We start from the raw sequence: 17185 nt of genomic DNA, 5'->3' as shown, positions 1-17185 counted from the left end.
AGAAGTCACTTAAACCTAGGAGGATCGTAAAGAAGTAGAGAGTTCCTGGTCTGGCTTTTTTGGTGATGGGTAGCTCATCTATTTCATTGGTGCTTATTGGTTTTTGGGATTCTGAATCTTTTCAAATTAGGGCTCAGTATTATCCTGGAGTTTTCTATCCTGAGGTTTATTTGCTTTGGGTCAGTTTGTTTGGGTTTTTTTCTCTGGGTGGAAAGTCATAACTTTTATTGTTTTCTCCAGGTTGATTGTTTTCTGCTAAGGAGGGGTGGATGGGGTGGATTTTCTCTTTTTTTCTCTTAAATGATCTCTGGTCATTTTCCTTGTATCATTATCTTTTTCTTTCTAATAAATTTTTATTTTATTACCAAAAAATATTTACATCATACTGTTACAAATTCCCCCTTGGAGAGTCATCCCACCAATGGAGATAATCCCTGTTAACTCCTTGTCTTGCCAACATATCACCCATACCGTTTTCTGACCTATGTTTCTCCATGTAAAAGTTGTACTTATCTCCTTGACCAGCTTCTTTATCTCCCTCAATGCATGCATGTATAACTATGGACCTTCACAGTTCTTGCACCATCCCGCCATTACTTTGTGCCCCTTAAGGAGGCGTAATGAAGATGAGGAGGAGGAAGAGGAAGAGGAAGAAGAAAGGAACTCCTTTTTTTTTTTTTGAGAAAAGGTAAAGTATCATTGTATTAGTATGAACAAAAAAAATGTACAACAAGACGATGTACTAAGGAAACAAGAAAAAACTGTTCCCTTTAACCTTGATCCTCACCCTGCTTTACAGAAAGATTATCCTGTATAATAATAAAAAAAAAAAGATTCAAAACCTACACCCTTAAACAATCTCTGACCAGACAACCAAGAGAACATCTTTCCCACAATTTTCTGAAAAATGAAATCAGCAGAACTTATCTTGCTCTTGAAGACTCATGCATTTCCTTCTTGCCAAAGGCACCAGAAGACCACTTCTGGGGTTATATTCCAGATTAATTTTCCTCTTTGACTCAGCCCTTCCACCTTCCAATCCTTTAGAAAGTCCTCTACTGATCCTGGGCAGCAACTTTTGTACTTCGAACAAATGTGAAATTCTGTTCCAAATCCCACAGGAGTAGCTGCAGTGCAGTAAAAGGTGATCGATCCACTGCTTCCAGTTGGCTTTCACATAAAACATAGCTAGCTGAATCCAGTACAGCACCTTTCTGGGTAAGGCTGTCCCTTGTAAGTATTCTATTGAGATAGGCCATCCAAACAAAGAAAGATGTTTTTGAAGGCACATTTTTACCCCAGATGGTGTGAGTTGGGACTTAATGTCCTTCTGCACTGCCGAAGGCCTTGTGAAAATATTTAACTGTGAATTTTCCAGTCTTCCCAGTTCCCACTTCTAGATTCTTCTGTCAGACCTGGCAGACTTCACCTGTATAAGAGGTGCAGTAGTTCCATCATTCATCCACTTCCCAAACATTTAGGTTCCTCCTAAATTATGGGATTCAGGCCAAGGTACTATTCTTGAATTTGCAAGCTTTCAATGAGGATCTCTTTCCTCTCCTTGCCTTTCCTTTTTCTTTTCTTTCTTTTCTCTTTTTTTCTTCTCTTTCTTTCTTTCCCTCCCCTTCCCTTTCCTTTTCTTCCTTTTTTTCTGTCTTTTGTTCTTTATTTCTGCCTTTTCTGTATGAGGTGTGCACCTCATAGACCTGAGACATACACCCCAGAGAAAGCAGCACCTCTGGCATACACCTCAGGGTGTTTTGGGGGAACCTTCAGGCATATGCCTCCCATGCCTTTTAAAACACTGCTTGTAAGTTCTAACACAGTCATCAACTCTGCCATGTTGAGGTTCCAACTACAATGGAACCTTATAATAGTTATAAGGGATAGCCCTCCATGCCTCAATACACACCACCGATTCCAAATATCCCCGGATTGCCCAAGCTACATCCATCATATGTCATCTTGGTTAGGCCCATGGTTGGAAGAGAGCAAGTCCTAGTTGATCAAGGAACCCATCTGAACAAGCCTTCCAAAACATTAGCCAATACTCTTGCCTCCCACAGGACAAAATTGGGTTCTGAATCCATTCCAATACCATCCCGAAGTCACCTTCTACCAATTCCATCTTATTAAATAGGCCAGCTTGAGACTTTGGAACATTAGCAACTAAACTTTAGGGGAATTTCCTTCTTTAGTCAGCCCCAAGAAGCTAAATAGGACATCACCTTCATGGTCTCTAAAAATCACTCCTATACCTGATGGGCACAGGATGCAGGTTAGACAACAACTCTAATCAAATTCGGCTTAATCACACCACAGCCCAAGGCAACCCAGTCTGCCATTATATTCTGCTTTGGATGAGCATATCTAACAATTGCACCCCATTCTCTCAAGATGGAGCCAAAAAGACCCCCTTGGGACTTGAATTCTTCCTTCATCAAAATCCAATGTGCAACACAGGTCAAATAATAACTCTAACATCAAACTCCTTGTCTTTGAATGTTCTAATTTTTTTTTCCATCTCACTCACACCCAAGAAGGCTGCCTGAACACATCTCCACATATAAACTTTTCAACTTTTGGACAGAACCCAATTAAAGAGTTACAATGAAACCTAAATAAACCCATCTTTGGATCATCCAACTGACCTCAAATTTCAGATGGAAATAGGCCCTTCACTTATATACACAAAACTTCATAATGACAGAATATGATGATGATACAAAACTAAGACTGCTAGAAACCACCTCCTGATTTTGTCAATGCTGCTTCCAGGTATTCCTGCATCCACCATATGGTTTTTCATCCTCTTATAGCTTTTAGATTATATTTTGTTTTGATCCGAAAATACTTTGTTTCATCAATGAGACATAGGTATTCTAGGCAACACTTTTTTTGGTAGAAAAGACATTGAGAAAGGACAATGAGCACTTAGAAGGTAGAAAAATAAATTCTAGACGGCAGTTGATTATTTCTGATTGCAGTTTTCTTTCCTATTTCCCCCTTCTAAACCTTATATTTCTTTGCTCTTTGCCAGTAGTGTCTCCATTGAAAAACCAGAGAAACTTCTTGGAACTACATCTTTGAGACGAGGATCTCAGAGATGCATATTGAAAGAACCAACTATGGCACTTATGTTCCCTTCAGACAAAAAACTGTTACTCCAGACCAGGTCCTCAATCCATATGCAGAATGCAGGTATTTTTTGTGTTAGGTTCACATAAAAAGAATCAAGTAAAATGGAGGGTGTCATCACACGTGATTGAGAAAACAATAAATTTTTGAAAAGTTACTCCTAGAACTCAAGTTCGGTCATGATGGCAACGCCCAGCAACTTCTCTTGCATAGCAAGCTTGCACCCTCGACTCGAATTGTTTATAGGTGAAAGAAGATTAAAAATTCGACATAGAATCAACCCCTGCCTCTAATATAAGGCTGAAGCACTTAGCCATAAACTAAGAATTTGGTGAATACCAAGCAGGTATAGCAGAACAAAAGCTGTAGGTTCTTATGAAATTCAGAGCTCTGCACTAATCCACAATTAACCCAAAAGATAGAGATGAATACCACTTTTCATAAAATTATATGCATGGATATCGAAGTATATGTTCCCCCGAAATTGCAAAAGCAATCATTTCACTCAATAAGCTCGGGAGAAGGGGAGGAGAAAAACCAAATGATTCGACCTTTTCTATTTAGTTTTTCCTAAGATCTAATTGAATCATAAAACAAGCAATCAATCAAAAATTACAAACAAACCGCCAGAAAATTCGGTAAAATTAACAAGCAATATCCAAGCAATCCCAAAAACCAATAAATCGCCGGTTGAAACAATAAAAAGTAAACAAAAACAGAAGTCATCACTGAATCCTCTAACCGTGGGTGAAGCTTGTACATCCACCAGATTTACAATAACCACAAGAGCCCTTCCGCTTGCCGACGTCAACGACGACGCTTTCACCTCTGTTGCTGCTTCTCCTGCTACTGCTCGCTTCGTTCTTGCTCCTATTCGCCATTACCAATTTTCATCCAAGTCCTTGATTTCTTTTAAAAACTTAGGGTTTTTTGGGCAGATGATCGACGAGAACCTATGAGCCGAAGGTCTCTTCTTCTCTACTTCTGCGTTTCAGTTTCTGGTTTTCCTTATAAGGAATTAAGCTCTTAGAAAAACAACACAACACATGAGCTCCAGCTTACACTAAAATCGTAAAAACATATTCCGTGGGAAGTCAGACACCCCATTATTCAGAAACCGGAGTGAACGTATAAGGAAATATGAATTAAGTTGAAATACGAAATTAGCCATATTCCGTGGGAAGCTTTAGGTTGAAATACGAAACTACCCTTCTATCTATGGAAACATATCGAATCATTGATATGTTTCAACTTGCAACGGAGTCTCGTCCTGAAAAAACCGTGTACCATTGCCATGCGGTGGGTGTACTTACTCCTGCAACTCATCTCATAATGGCTAATGATGCTTTGGTATTATTTATTTATTTATATTATATTGTTATAAAATTAGTATGTTATTTTTTTATAAAAGACCTGAATATATATAATGGAAATAATTAAAAAATATTTGTATCTTTTGTTTTTTATTTAAATTGATATAATTTATTTTTTTAAAGAAAATAAGTTGTATCGGATTATATCCAAATTATCAATAGGATTCGTATTCAAACCAAGGCCTATCAGTAGGGTTGTTCATAATAAGAAGGCCCAATCCAACCAAACCGATTAATCTGGACTGACTCAACCCGAGTCGGTTGGGTTTTCATCAGCACCCATCAGTTTCGGGTTGGGCAAATTTATAAATCGAAATATTGGGTTGGTTTCGGTTTTCTTGTGTAAAAATCAAAACCGAATCGAACTAGTCTTCCTACTTAACTAGTATTCTACTAGTTCAATAGTTTCTAACTTCATTGACATGGACAAAAGTAGCTTCCTTTTCAGACAAATAAAGGAATCACAAAAAGGGATTAAAAGTTTCAGAAATAAGGAAACTCTGGAGCTCGGTGTGGGAAAGGAAGTCTTATAGCTTCCTTCCTCTAATAGCATATCAAAATCATTGGGTCTAAATCCTACGTCTCAATTCAAAACTTATGCCCAGATGGCCAGTCTAGGCTCTAAGAAAGGACAGTTGGGAACCCAGATTAAGGTTGCTTGTTTACCAAGGAAATACAAAAGCTTTTTGAGTGGAACAGGGGTTAGTAAGGTTGATACTGGACCAAATGTGAGACAAGTTTCAGAAATAAGGTTTGACTACAGGAGCAAAACCGAAAACCGACCCAACCGACTCAAACCGACCAGGTCAGGTCAGTTGGGAAACCCCAATAAACCGACCCAACCCAACCCGTGTACAACCCTACCTATCAGATCTTTGGATTCGACATGAACAGTATTAGATTGGATATGGATATATCTTATTCAAATCCAATCCATTTGCATCCCTACATAAATGATTCTAATTGGATAATATTCTCAGATCGGGTTTGGACACCCGACCCACTCGTAAGTCTTAAAATGACGAACCCTTAATTGTAACCATAACCCAATCTAGGTCGGATAGGATTAGTTTACTTTTTTTTTTTTTCTGACCCAATTCTATGAGGCTACAAGTAGGGTTGGATTCGAGCCAAGCCGAGCCGAGTAGTGCTAGGCTTGAGCTCGAGCTCGGTTGAAGCCAGAACCTTGAGCTTGAGCTCGAGCTCGGTTTGAGTAAAAAATGCATAAGCTTGAGCTCAACTTGGGCCGAATTCAATTTTGAGAAAAAAATATTTTATAAAAAAAAAAATAATATATATATATATATAAATATTTTTATTTTAGATTCAAAAATATTAATAATTATAATATTTTTATTATATACTATATATATTAAATATCAAATATATATATTATATTCTCGAGCCGACTCGCAAGCCTCACAAGCCAAGCTCTAATAGGCTCGAACTCGGCTTGTTTAATAATCGAGCCACTGTATTAGGCTCAAACTCAATTAAAACCAAATTGAATCGAGCTTTTCACGAGTTGAACTCGAACAACTTATGAAAAGCTCAGCTCGTTGCCACTCCTAATTACAAGTAGTAAAAAATCTTGAGCGTGGTTCTTGGCCCAAAAAGCATGACCTCATTTTATAAATCAGGTTTGATGCATGGATGATAATCTCGAATTCTGTTTGGGGTATATTGTATTGGATCCAATAATATAAATCTCATATCTTATCTCTTCGCAATAGGATCTTAAAAGGTTAATTCAAATTTGAATCTCATTCTAGATATCTTAATTCGAATGATTTGATTTTTATAAAATTTGACAATTTATTAAAATTAGCAAAATGCAGCACTCTATATAAACAAAAACAATATATGCCTTTTTTTATTAAAAAATAAATGATAAAAATTACAAAATGCAATACTACCCGATCCTATCGGATAGGATCGGATAGAGGGATCAGACCCAACCCAATTTTAGATCCTATTTTTATGATCCATGTCTGATCCGGGAAATCCAACAAGGGAGGATATCGGAACCCAACAAAAACAGGACCAGAGTTGAATTCAAAGCGGATCATGAGCCGGTTCATTTTGTACCTCTGATTTTATTCAAATCAGGGTAGACCCAGTCCCAAACTAAGAAATAAATGTAAACTAAAGATGATCATGGACCCAGTGGCCCAGGCTTGGTCCAGGCTTGTATCATATGATAAAGTGTATAACCTATGCATGGTGTGGTCCATAAGACCTAAGATATAAGTTGCACGTGCGGGCCCAACCCCAAATATAACATATAATCCGGTCCATAAGACCTAAAATATAACATATGAGCCGGCCCATTTCATTTATGAGGCGGGGGCACCCTTGTCCGTGCCTCATAGATAAAATATCTATTCCCACCTTGTCCTCGGTGGTGGCACGAGTGGAGTGGGTTCAAGGTGAGGCACCCATTCCTTATCCTGGATAAGGATTCTTAAAATTTCTCCACTTTGAAATTATAAGTTAAAAAGAGTATAAAAAATATGGGATATTTTAGAAATGGAATCGTGAAAATTTGGAGGTATTTTAAACATGGGATTATGGGAACCTAGGGTTTTGAGAATTTGAAAAAAAAAAACTAGGAATATTTTAGAAATTAATAATAAACTTAGGGGTATCTTAATAATTTACCACCAATTTTGGAGTGGGTTCAGAAAAATATATACCAATCCCATCTGGGCAAAAAATGTTTTCTCCATCCCACCCATTATGCTAAGATTAAGGAAACCCACTCCATTTAGGCGAGAAAGAGTGAATGAAGGCGCCAATTTAATAGGGAAATTTGTCATCCCTATTGTAGATGTAGACAGTTCCAACTATAAGACTACTTGAGAAATGTGTTAATACAAATATTATCATTTTTCATGAATTATACAAATAATTCCCCCAAAGATTAAAAAAACAAACAAACAAACAACTTTTCAAGCTTGAGTGTCTTGAATCCTAGCACATTATTATGAATCACATCTCTAGATCAAGCTCATGTCCAACCATATTTGCTTGACTTTATTTTTATTCGTCATGAACTCACTAGGCTGTATTATCATTTTAGACTAGTGACAAAGGTTGTTTAGTTGGATGACCAATCCATCTTTCAACCACCGCTAATAAACAAGAAAATTAAAAAAGAAAAAAGAAAAAGAAATAACATCTTTCAATCAAGCAGAAATGTGTCGTCACTAAAAAAAAAAAAGAAGAAAAAAAAAAGCTATATAACAAAAAAATGTGTTTAAGCAATTCATATGATATCAAAGGGCATCATATTTGGTGTTTCTTAAATACATACATTTTTTTTCTAGTTGAAATGACACTCATGCATCGTTATTGGTCAGTCCAAAATGCAATGGCAATCAAACTGAATTATAATTGAATAGTTTGGGTTCAAGTTCGATTAGGCTCAATTCAAGTTTGATTTTAATTGAATTGGAATCTTGAGGTAAGCTCAATTAGTTATTTAAATTTAAGCTTAGACAATAAAAAATTCTGTTCACGAGCCTGACTACATTAATACAAACATATATATACATAGCACATACATATACACAAATATACATACATTTGCATACATTTTGCATACATACGTACATATGTTATACAAAATATATTTTTATGTTCTGTGTATATCACAAGAATATACTATACATTATAAAAAACATATAATGTGTATAATATAAAAATATATTCATTTTAGAGCTTTTAAGTCAAATTTGAACTAATAAAATATTAAGGCTGCATCTTAGGCTGGGTTGACCTGAACCCAACCCGAAAAGCTGGATTGGGTTGGGTTGAGTCAAGTTGATATTCGGGTTAGGATTTGGGTTTTAACTCATAAACACGATTTTACTTTAGATTGGATAAACCTCAAGCAACCCAAACCCGACTCTATAATATATGTCATATATAAATATAAATATCACCCATTCTATATACACTTCCCTATTGATAGATTGTTCGATGGGCCAGTGGCTGTCTCATCCAGTCATTTTTTTAAGCAATTCTTATGAAATCGAGAAGTTTATCATAAGGTTGGCTGTACACAGAGAGTTATGAAGAAAAATCCGGAAAAGCAAAAATAGTCTTACATGAGCTGCAACATTGACCTTCCGCTATTGAAAGTGACACAATGCAGCTCAATCAACACTGTGTAAACAGTTAAAATGCCTATCAGCAATATCAAGAATCTGCTCCACAGATGTATCATGTATCTATTATGCCACCCCGATGTCCACCATTGAAGTTTGAAGGAAATGTTGCCAGAACATGAAAAAAAAAAAAAACAAATCTTACTAAGTCACTGGGTGATGAGAGAACCCTGTCACACTTCTGATCTAACCACGCAATCTTCCCCATAATCACACAGTTCTTAGTTGTAAGCGATGAAAGTAGAGCAGAAAGTCAAGAGAGAGCAGCGAAAGAAGCACCTTGGAGTAGTGTAGTCTATCGTATATTCGTACGGTATCCACTTCGGGAAGATACAAGAGTTTCAAATATAATACAAGAATGTTTTTGTGAGTTCTTATGTAGAACTGCAACTTACAACAGAAGATGAGCATGGCAGAATTAATGGTTTAGCAAGCACTGCCATATTCCCCACCTGCAAGTCGGCTTGTGAGGGAAGGTCTCATTGTAACAATGGCAGAATCATTTGCTCCTGCCATTAAGGCAGCCCTTCCGGCTTCCAAAAACCTAGCCACTGCATCCTCGGCATACTGGTTTGCCTGACCTACAGTCATGCTCTTGCCAATGTATGGATAGGTGTTGAGAACGTGATCACCATTGAGCTGGGATGCAAGCTGAATCAACTCCACCTGGAACTCCGAGAGGCCCATGTCTTCCTTCGGTCCCCGTGGCCTCAGTGGGGTCACAACTTCTGGCAGTGTTTCTGCAAATATCCATGTTCCAAGGTATTCTAAATTAAGAACCGCAAAAAATATATGGGGAATTCATAGAAAGAAGACTGCAAGCGATTCATTGCCAAACCTACCAGACACGTTAATCATCAATGTAGGAAAAGACGACATTGGATGACCCTAGCATCTAGACCTGGCAATTGGGTTGGGTGGGTCGGTTCGGGTTGGGTCAAGACCTTCGGGTTGATTTCGGGTTGTCAAATGCGACCCATGGGTCAATTCGGGTCATCCCAAAAATAACTGAAACTTAAAAAAATAAAGAAAAAGTACATATAAACTTCCAAAATTAAAAGAATTAACCTTAAAATTCCAAATATAAAATAAAAAAACTTGAACACTTAACAATTTAAAGAATAAATGATAAAGAGTAAAGACTAAATAGAAAAAAAGTAAAGAGTGGAAACTTCCAATAATGCATGAACAGTCCCAATTAGACTTGACAATTGGGTCAGCAGGTTGATCCATGGCCCAACCCAACCCAGTTTTTTCTGGGTCGGGTCATTCTCAGATTCAGGTAGCTAAAAATGAGACCCTAACCCTGTTTTTTCTTCGGGTTGGGTTGGGTCGGGTTCGCAGGTTGGCCAACTTTTTGTCAGGTCTACGTAACACCTGATAGTTTCCATTCACAATCCAAAAGTAACTGGGATGTGATTGGCTTGGGGATAAAACAAAAGAGGCTTTACTAATTGAAGTATATATCAATCACTATAGCCATCATTTTGAATTTGGGGAGGCAATACCCCACCATTCTAGACAAGGTACCACAAACCCATAATTGTTCTTTATTACCACAAATGAATTGATGAATTCATGATAAAAAAAGGTCATAAAAGGCTCAGTTTGGAAAGAGTACAACTACAAATATGTACAGTGCAAAGCCTAGTATTTTGTACTTCTAAACCTGAATTTGCACTGTACATATTTGTATTTGTATTCTTCCCAAACTGAGCCAAAGGATGTGTTATAAGGAGATACAAACCTGGACAGTCGGTACGGGGAGTGTCACGGAGATGGAAATAATTCTCAAAGGACCCAGCCCATGCATCTCTCTTCGTCAGGAAATTTGATTTGAGGTTGAAAAGCTTTTTTACAGTAGCAGGGATAGAAGAATGTTCAAATTGTGAATATGGAGTTGGCCCGTTAGGCTCATGAATCACTGCACCAAGAACCAAAAAGCAGCTTATAATCCGGTTATTTGAATTTCCAATATTTTCAAAAAGATGCTACAAGCCTTTCAGTAATACATCATAGAGAAGCATTAATTTTGGATGTGAAGTTGCTTACTAGAGTCCAGATCTGCCACTATCATTACCACTGCGCCACCTGTCTGTGCTACTCACTGCACTTGTATCAGAGTTGAGGATGGATGGCACAAAGTGGTATTGTTAGTAGCCAACATTAGTGGCAGATTTTGAGTCTGGACGTAGGACTAAGTGTCCTAGAAACAACAGTAAAAAGGTATCATCTGACTTGGCAGATGCAGTAAATGTAAGTATACATGTAGTTAAATGGATCAAAGAAAAGCATAAACAAAATAAACTACTTAGTGGGGGAGGGGGGATTCAGGTTTCGCAAAATAATCACCAAGCTATTTAATATATCTGACAGGACATTCATTTTGAATATCAAACACATGTGCTGTATGAACTCCAGCTTCATGCAACTAACAGGAAAAATCAAGCATAATATTCCTAATGAGTAACAATAGGCAGCGTGATAAATTCTAGGTGCAACATTGATGATGTAGTGTGCTTACTGCTTAGACAGCCATTGCACCAGTGAGAAGTGAATTGGTGTGAGTAGAAGCTTTGAAAGAGAAAGAGAAGGCCGAAGAAAACATGAAATGCAACTAACATCACAAAAGAAATCTCTTTATATATTTTAGGACCTTTACATGAACTTGTTTGGGCTTACCTCAAGGGGCATTGTATAGATCTTTGAAAAATTATCTCATAGAAATAGGAATGCAAGATGTTTAACTACCTGATGTGATGCAATTGAGAGAGAAATAAACAAATTGAAAATTTCACATGCTTGAATTGTTGATTGCTTTGAATATTTTTATATGTTATACTTGATTTTATTACTATATTTTCACCTTGAATATGTTCAATATGTTGTGTTCATGTATTTTAATTTGAGCCGGTAGGCCTTTTAGAATATTTAGTTTCTTTTACAATTTAAGTTTGCATCATTTTGAAATAATAGTATTTCTAATTTTATTTGATTTTTTTGAAAATTTAAAAAATGTTGTCTTTCTTCAAAAGGCACAAGAAAGCTTTTTTTTTTTTTTTTTCTTGCAAATTGGATAGTAGACCTCAAAGTTGTTAGTGACGTGGAGGAGATTATAATTCTCTCGAGATAGTCCCACAAAGGTAATAAATGATGCAATAGCCTGCAGTGAGATGCCATCTACAAGCAATGTTTTAAAAGGCATGGGAGGTGTGCCTCTGGGCGAGGCACGTCAAATCACCCTAAGGCGCATGCTAGAGGCATACGCCTCATGCATGCCTCCTATGAAAAGAAAGAAAGAAAAGAAAAAAAATGGAAATGGAAGGAAGGAAAAGAAAAAGAAAGAAATTAAAGAAAAGAAAAGGGAAAGGGAAGAAAGGGAAAGAAAGTTTGGGATGGAGCAGAGCCCTAAGGCGCATGCTAGAGGCATACGCCTCATGCATGCCTCCTATGAAAAGAAAGAAAGAAAAGAAAAAAAAATAGAAATGGAAGGAAGGAAAAGAAAAAGAAAGAAATTAAAGAAAAGGGAAAGGGAAGAAAGGGGAAGAAAGTTTGGGCTGGGGGCAGAGCTCCCGAACCCCCTTTCATCCTCTTTAGGAGGCTTATGCCTCCCTGTGCTCAAGAGGCTTACGCCTTATGCCTCCACATTTTAAAACATTTCATTGATTGCATGGAGAAATTAAAATGTAGAAGAAGAAAATTTCCTAGTATTCAACTAAGATTTAGAGGGGACCAACTCTTTTCATATTTCAAATCTTACTGAAACCTACAAGTAGCACCACCATGCCTTGGTAAATGGCAAAGGGGGTTTAACGATTAGGTGTTGCTTGTTTGCAATCCATCATTTGCACTGGCACAAATACAAGGGAATACAAATAGAGAGAGTGTAAATAAGTGTAAATGCATCATGGGAGTATAAGTGCTTCCCATTTTATATGAGAAGACAAGGTTAAGGAATGAGTTGCAAAATTTGCATCATTCTTTGGGATGCAAAAGTTGGATCTGCCGACGAGTGGGAATAAGGTAAAAAGTGCAAATTTTATATCAGGTTGGAATGAAACAAACAAGTGGACCATGCACAAGATTTTACACCAAGTTTGGATTTGCACTACAAATAAACAAAATAGTCCTTGTACTTTTTAACCTATCCATTTACTTAAGATCTTGTAGAGCTTTCCAAGTTCATATGGTTTGAAACAAAAGAAGGTCCAGACCAGATCAGTTCTTCAGTGACCATTTAAGCTCTATATCCAAGCTAAATCATAGACTGCAGAATGCATTTTTTATAGGGCTTAATAAGGAAAATGCTTTTTCTACAGGAAAAAAGAGGCCCTTCACGAGGAGATCTATAATTGTCTCTCTTAAAATCCCAATTCTCAAGAAAACGTGGGTCCTTCTACCGTTGAAAATCCCCTGCTTGGTGTCTCAAGAGACTTCTATCCCTTTCCAAACTTCTTGCAAAGGAGTTTGTAAGGAATGAACCAGTCAACAGCCTACACAAGATGAATTCACAAGTAGGAAGTCCTTCCAATTGCAATAAGAAATCTTTAGCTGCAGTCTCCACTAAGCTAGCAAATGAAATAATATATAAGTTTTTGCAAATGAGCTTCATGAACATGACCTTTCATCTGCACAACTTTTACAGGGCAAAAGAGCAATTCCCCTCCCTGGCGCTGTTTAGTAGACAAACATGCCACAAAGGAACATATGAATGTTACTTCCCTTTATATTTTCTTCTTTTGATTCCTTATTGGTTGTTAATACCTAACAAGAATCTAGAAAGATGTTTGAAGTTTAATTTCAATAAAGGGCCATTACCCAATGATAATACTGGCTATCTGGGGTCTTGGAAGGTGGAGTAAACTGGATATAGACCTAACCTTTGGCTTTTCATTTTTGCAATCTGTATGAGGTGGCTGCTTTCAGAGTCAAATCTGAGTTCTCACAATTTGATTTATGAATTGATATGGGAACTTCCTAAGTTGTTATAGAATTCTTTTACTGCCCAAATGGCAAATGCTCCCAAAATAAAGTTGTGGTTGTGATATCAACCTCTCCTTCACCCAACGAATCTCCAATGTGAAACTCATTTGGATCCTGATCATATAAATTTCAGAAATGTGTTACATTATAGGGCTATACCACTTTTTTCATGTTGTGGCTCTAAGCTTAGCTTTTGTTAATATTATATTATCTATTCTTGTAGGCAACTCGTGGATGAGCCTGATGGATGAAATTCTTATCAAAGAGGCCTATAAAATTAAAAGATGAAAAAAAAACCATGTATAATCTAGTTGGAAACCAAAAAATTCCACATGCTCCATTATGTCATTTCACCATCCACCATCTTCTATACACTAGCAACTAGCAAGTTTCAGTACAGAACTCCTTTCCATATGGAAAAGCAAAAATCTTCTTTTGGGTTTTCTTTTCTTCTGGACTTTTGAGATTTCAATAACTGGCTTCATTGGAATGCCCGATGTGTGTTGAGTATATAGTTGATGCCCAAGGTGTTCCTCTTTTGATACATATCATAGATTGCACATCATATTTTTGAATTGTTACTGAACAGTTCTGATTGTGGTTTAAAAGCATTCTGCATTCTCATAGATATTCTTTCCTTCATCCATGAAAGATTTTCCAACCTAAATAGCCCTTGCAACATGGACAAAAAGGAAGCCTTAATTTTTTTAGTAGGAGTTTCATTACTTAAACTCTCAAAAGAAAAAACTTCTTGCTCCACCCATACTGAACCCAATACAAACTCCATTGAAAAACAGAAAACAAGAATAAACACTCAGTATTGCATTGTCACAAACATGGGAACCAGAATTTGATGTGGCTCCAACAACCTGACTCAACAAGAAAAAAAAAAAAAAAAAAAAAAAATCAAGGACTTGTGGGCACATCTACACAAAAAAGCATTACCTATTAAAAGAGTTCATTTTTTTGAATTCTAACATTAAATATCTATGAAAAGCTCCAGAGCTTCATCTTTGTCAGTTAAGGCTCAGTTTCGAACGAGAACAAATACAAATATGTAGAGTGCAAAGCCTTGCATTTTGTATGCATTTGCACTCTTTCCAAACTGAGCCTAATGGTTTCTTTTCTAGAGAGAATGACATTCATTGAGTATATTTATTTATCCCAAATAAGCTAGTAGACGAGTAACGGAGACAGCACCAACATTGACAATAAAAAGTTAAACCCAGAATTTTGAAAACAGCATAAGAACCAAAAAAGCTCACCTGTACCCTTCTCGATCCACGGCGAGATCAATATTGTCGGGACCCGAACACCCAACCTATCGAACCTGAAATAGAAAGGATCAGGCCCAATGATACCGTCCGGATTAGGGACACCAATGACCGGCGTGGGCACATGATCATAGAAACCACCATGTTCATCGTATGTGATCAGCAGCGCCGCCTCGTTCCACTGTGGGCTCGCTCGCAGAGTCTCGTACACCTCCTTAACGAACTTTTGCCCAATGGCGACATCGTGCGATGGATGGTCGTCGTTGGCCGGAGCCAGCTCCACGTCGAAGTACCTTTGCTCGATCACCACGTAATTCGGAAGCTTACCCAACTTGGCGTGCATTTTGAACTTCAATGCGTAGCTATGGAACTTAACTACGTGCTTAAGTTTTCTCAAGCTCTTGAAGAAGAGAGTTGCAGGGATGTTCTGGTAATAAATCCCAAAGCTAAGGTCACTTTCGTCCAAGGAGTCGAAAATTGTCCTCTGCGGGAACCCATGGATGAGGTCCTTCCGCACGTTGCTGGTGGCTCCATGAGAAGTGGCGGAGTGGACATAAAACCGATTCGGCTGAGTCGAAGCGGGCACTGACGCGAACCACCGATCGAACACGGCAAACTCGTTAGCCAAAGTGGTATAAACCGGCAACAGCGAAGGCTTAAAACCGCTCATAACGGTTTTCGACATGCCCTCACCCATGCTTTCTGCTTGTTGCACAAACCCATTCATCGGAGCCGGATTCGACGAGCAGTTCTCCGACCCAAAAATTTGCTCCCGAATCGCTTGAAACGAGTGGCCGGGATCGGAGTCGACGAACAAAGCATCGTTGGTAACGAAAATCTCCTGCGAATCAATGTCGAAAGCCGATACCCGATTCGACTCTTTACCAGTCAGACCATCGATTTGCGGCCGGGAAGATTTCAGCCAACCCAGAACATGATCAAAAGAGCGATTTTCCATGACTAAAATCACCAGGGTCTTTATTGGCCCTTTGATTTTGCCTTTCTTGTGCCAGTTGACGTCAAGGGAGCGAGAGAAAACGACAAGGTGGAGGAAGAAGACTAGGAGGAGAAGCCGCCGGCAATCCATCTTGGGCGGCTCAGGAACCACTCCGACGGCCGGAGTATCGGAAATCAGAACCCAGAAAGCAGAAAAAGTAGAAACCGGGAAATAAAGTTAGTTGGCCTCGAAGAAAAGGAAAAGAGCTTAGAGCAGTTGAAGCCTGTCCAGGACCGTCGAGAGCGTTGAGTTAAGAGTTAAGACGTAGACGACAAGGCTAGTCAATAGACTCAATACTCAATAGGGACCAGCCGGCCAGCGGGCGGCAAATAACGAGATTTTTTTTGGATAAAAAAACGAAATTCAAAGGTGTTTATCAGAACAAACAAAAAAATAAAAAGTCATTTGATTTTGTTTTACTTTTTGTGCAATGGCTACAGCATACTAAAGTACGATCGACCAAGGACCCAGCATCTAGAAATCAGGACCGTCTGATCAACAATCACCGAACAGTTTTACATATTTTTTGCCAAGTGAAAGCTGACTAGAGAAACCATGATCTTCCATCTCATTTTGAGTATTGTTCTTTCTACGTCAGCCCATAAGTTGTCGGTGTTTAGAGTAAAAACCCTTAAAGTTTTTTAATTTCTTCATAAAAAACGCGTCAAAATTGCTTGTTCCGACACGTATCAGACCGTTGTGGATAGAAACTTATCAAGGAGAAAGAGACCGGGAGAACGAAATACGTGTGATCTCCTAAATTTGCCACGTAATCTGCAGCTTCGAACAAGTACCCGGAATGACGTCGGTGAGCGTTGTACTCGTAGAATTTTGGGAAAAATGGTTGGGTAGTTGCATGAAACCGGATTCACTAAGTGCAAAGTCCGTTCGAATATTCTTCCATTGCATTGGGAATATCTCTCCATGAAGACATATTCAAACGGTGTTCGAGGGCCTTGCACTTGAAGTCTATTTTAGGTAAATGTAATTGTCATTACTTTAGATGCATTAGACAATTTATCATTTTTATTGGTTTATTATATTATGGGTTTCTAGTATATAAGAGCAATTTTGGGGTTTAATATTAATAAAAGTAATATATTTAAAAAAAGGTTAACTTTTTAAAAATAATATCAATAAAGGGCAAAAATACCGTTTATCTTGTTCTTTTTGCCATTTGTTCATCAAAGTCGTCGTTCGCCACCGCTGTTCATTGCCACCCGCCGTCGCCTTCGGCAACGTTGCCGG

General features: G+C 38.0%; 2 protein-coding genes across 12 annotated transcripts in view; both read right to left on the bottom strand.

The window, feature by feature from the left end:
* The window catches only part of ATE2 (arginine-tRNA protein transferase 2), a 32154-nt gene extending 27718 nt beyond the window's left edge, over positions 1-4436 (bottom strand). For 6 of the 11 annotated variants that reach the window (XR_016107573.1, XR_016107575.1, XR_016107574.1 and 3 more), the window contains exon 1: positions 3881-4280. Coding sequence is in view for 4 of the 11 variants with exons in the window: in XM_088971515.1 (XP_088827641.1) it covers positions 3881-4019 (139 nt within the window). In the remaining 7 variants the exon portion in view is untranslated. Of the gene's footprint in view, positions 1-3880 lie in introns of all 11 variants that reach the window. The other 5 variants (XR_016107576.1, XM_088971517.1, XM_088971518.1 and 2 more) reach the window with 3 other exon arrangements.
* A 4527-nt stretch (positions 4437-8963) lies between these two features.
* Positions 8964-16323, bottom strand: NPC1 (non-specific phospholipase C1). Its single transcript, XM_088970969.1, has 3 exons — positions 14932-16323; positions 10431-10607; positions 8964-9423 (listed from the first exon to the last, which is right to left on the bottom strand). Exons 1-3 carry the CDS (start codon positions 16025-16027, stop codon positions 9110-9112), a joined length of 1587 nt encoding a protein of 528 aa, XP_088827095.1. The 5' UTR covers positions 16028-16323; the 3' UTR covers positions 8964-9109.
* Between the last annotated feature and the right edge of the window lie 862 nt (positions 16324-17185).

The sequence above is a fragment of the Nelumbo lutea genome, chromosome 2, assembly GCF_056320005.1.
Source record: "Nelumbo lutea isolate HS-2025 chromosome 2, American lotus-T2T, whole genome shotgun sequence".
In the NCBI taxonomy this organism is placed as follows: domain Eukaryota; kingdom Viridiplantae; phylum Streptophyta; class Magnoliopsida; order Proteales; family Nelumbonaceae; genus Nelumbo; species Nelumbo lutea.
Note: the sequence above shows the minus strand (reverse complement) of the source record. Positions and strands in the feature narration are given on the sequence as shown.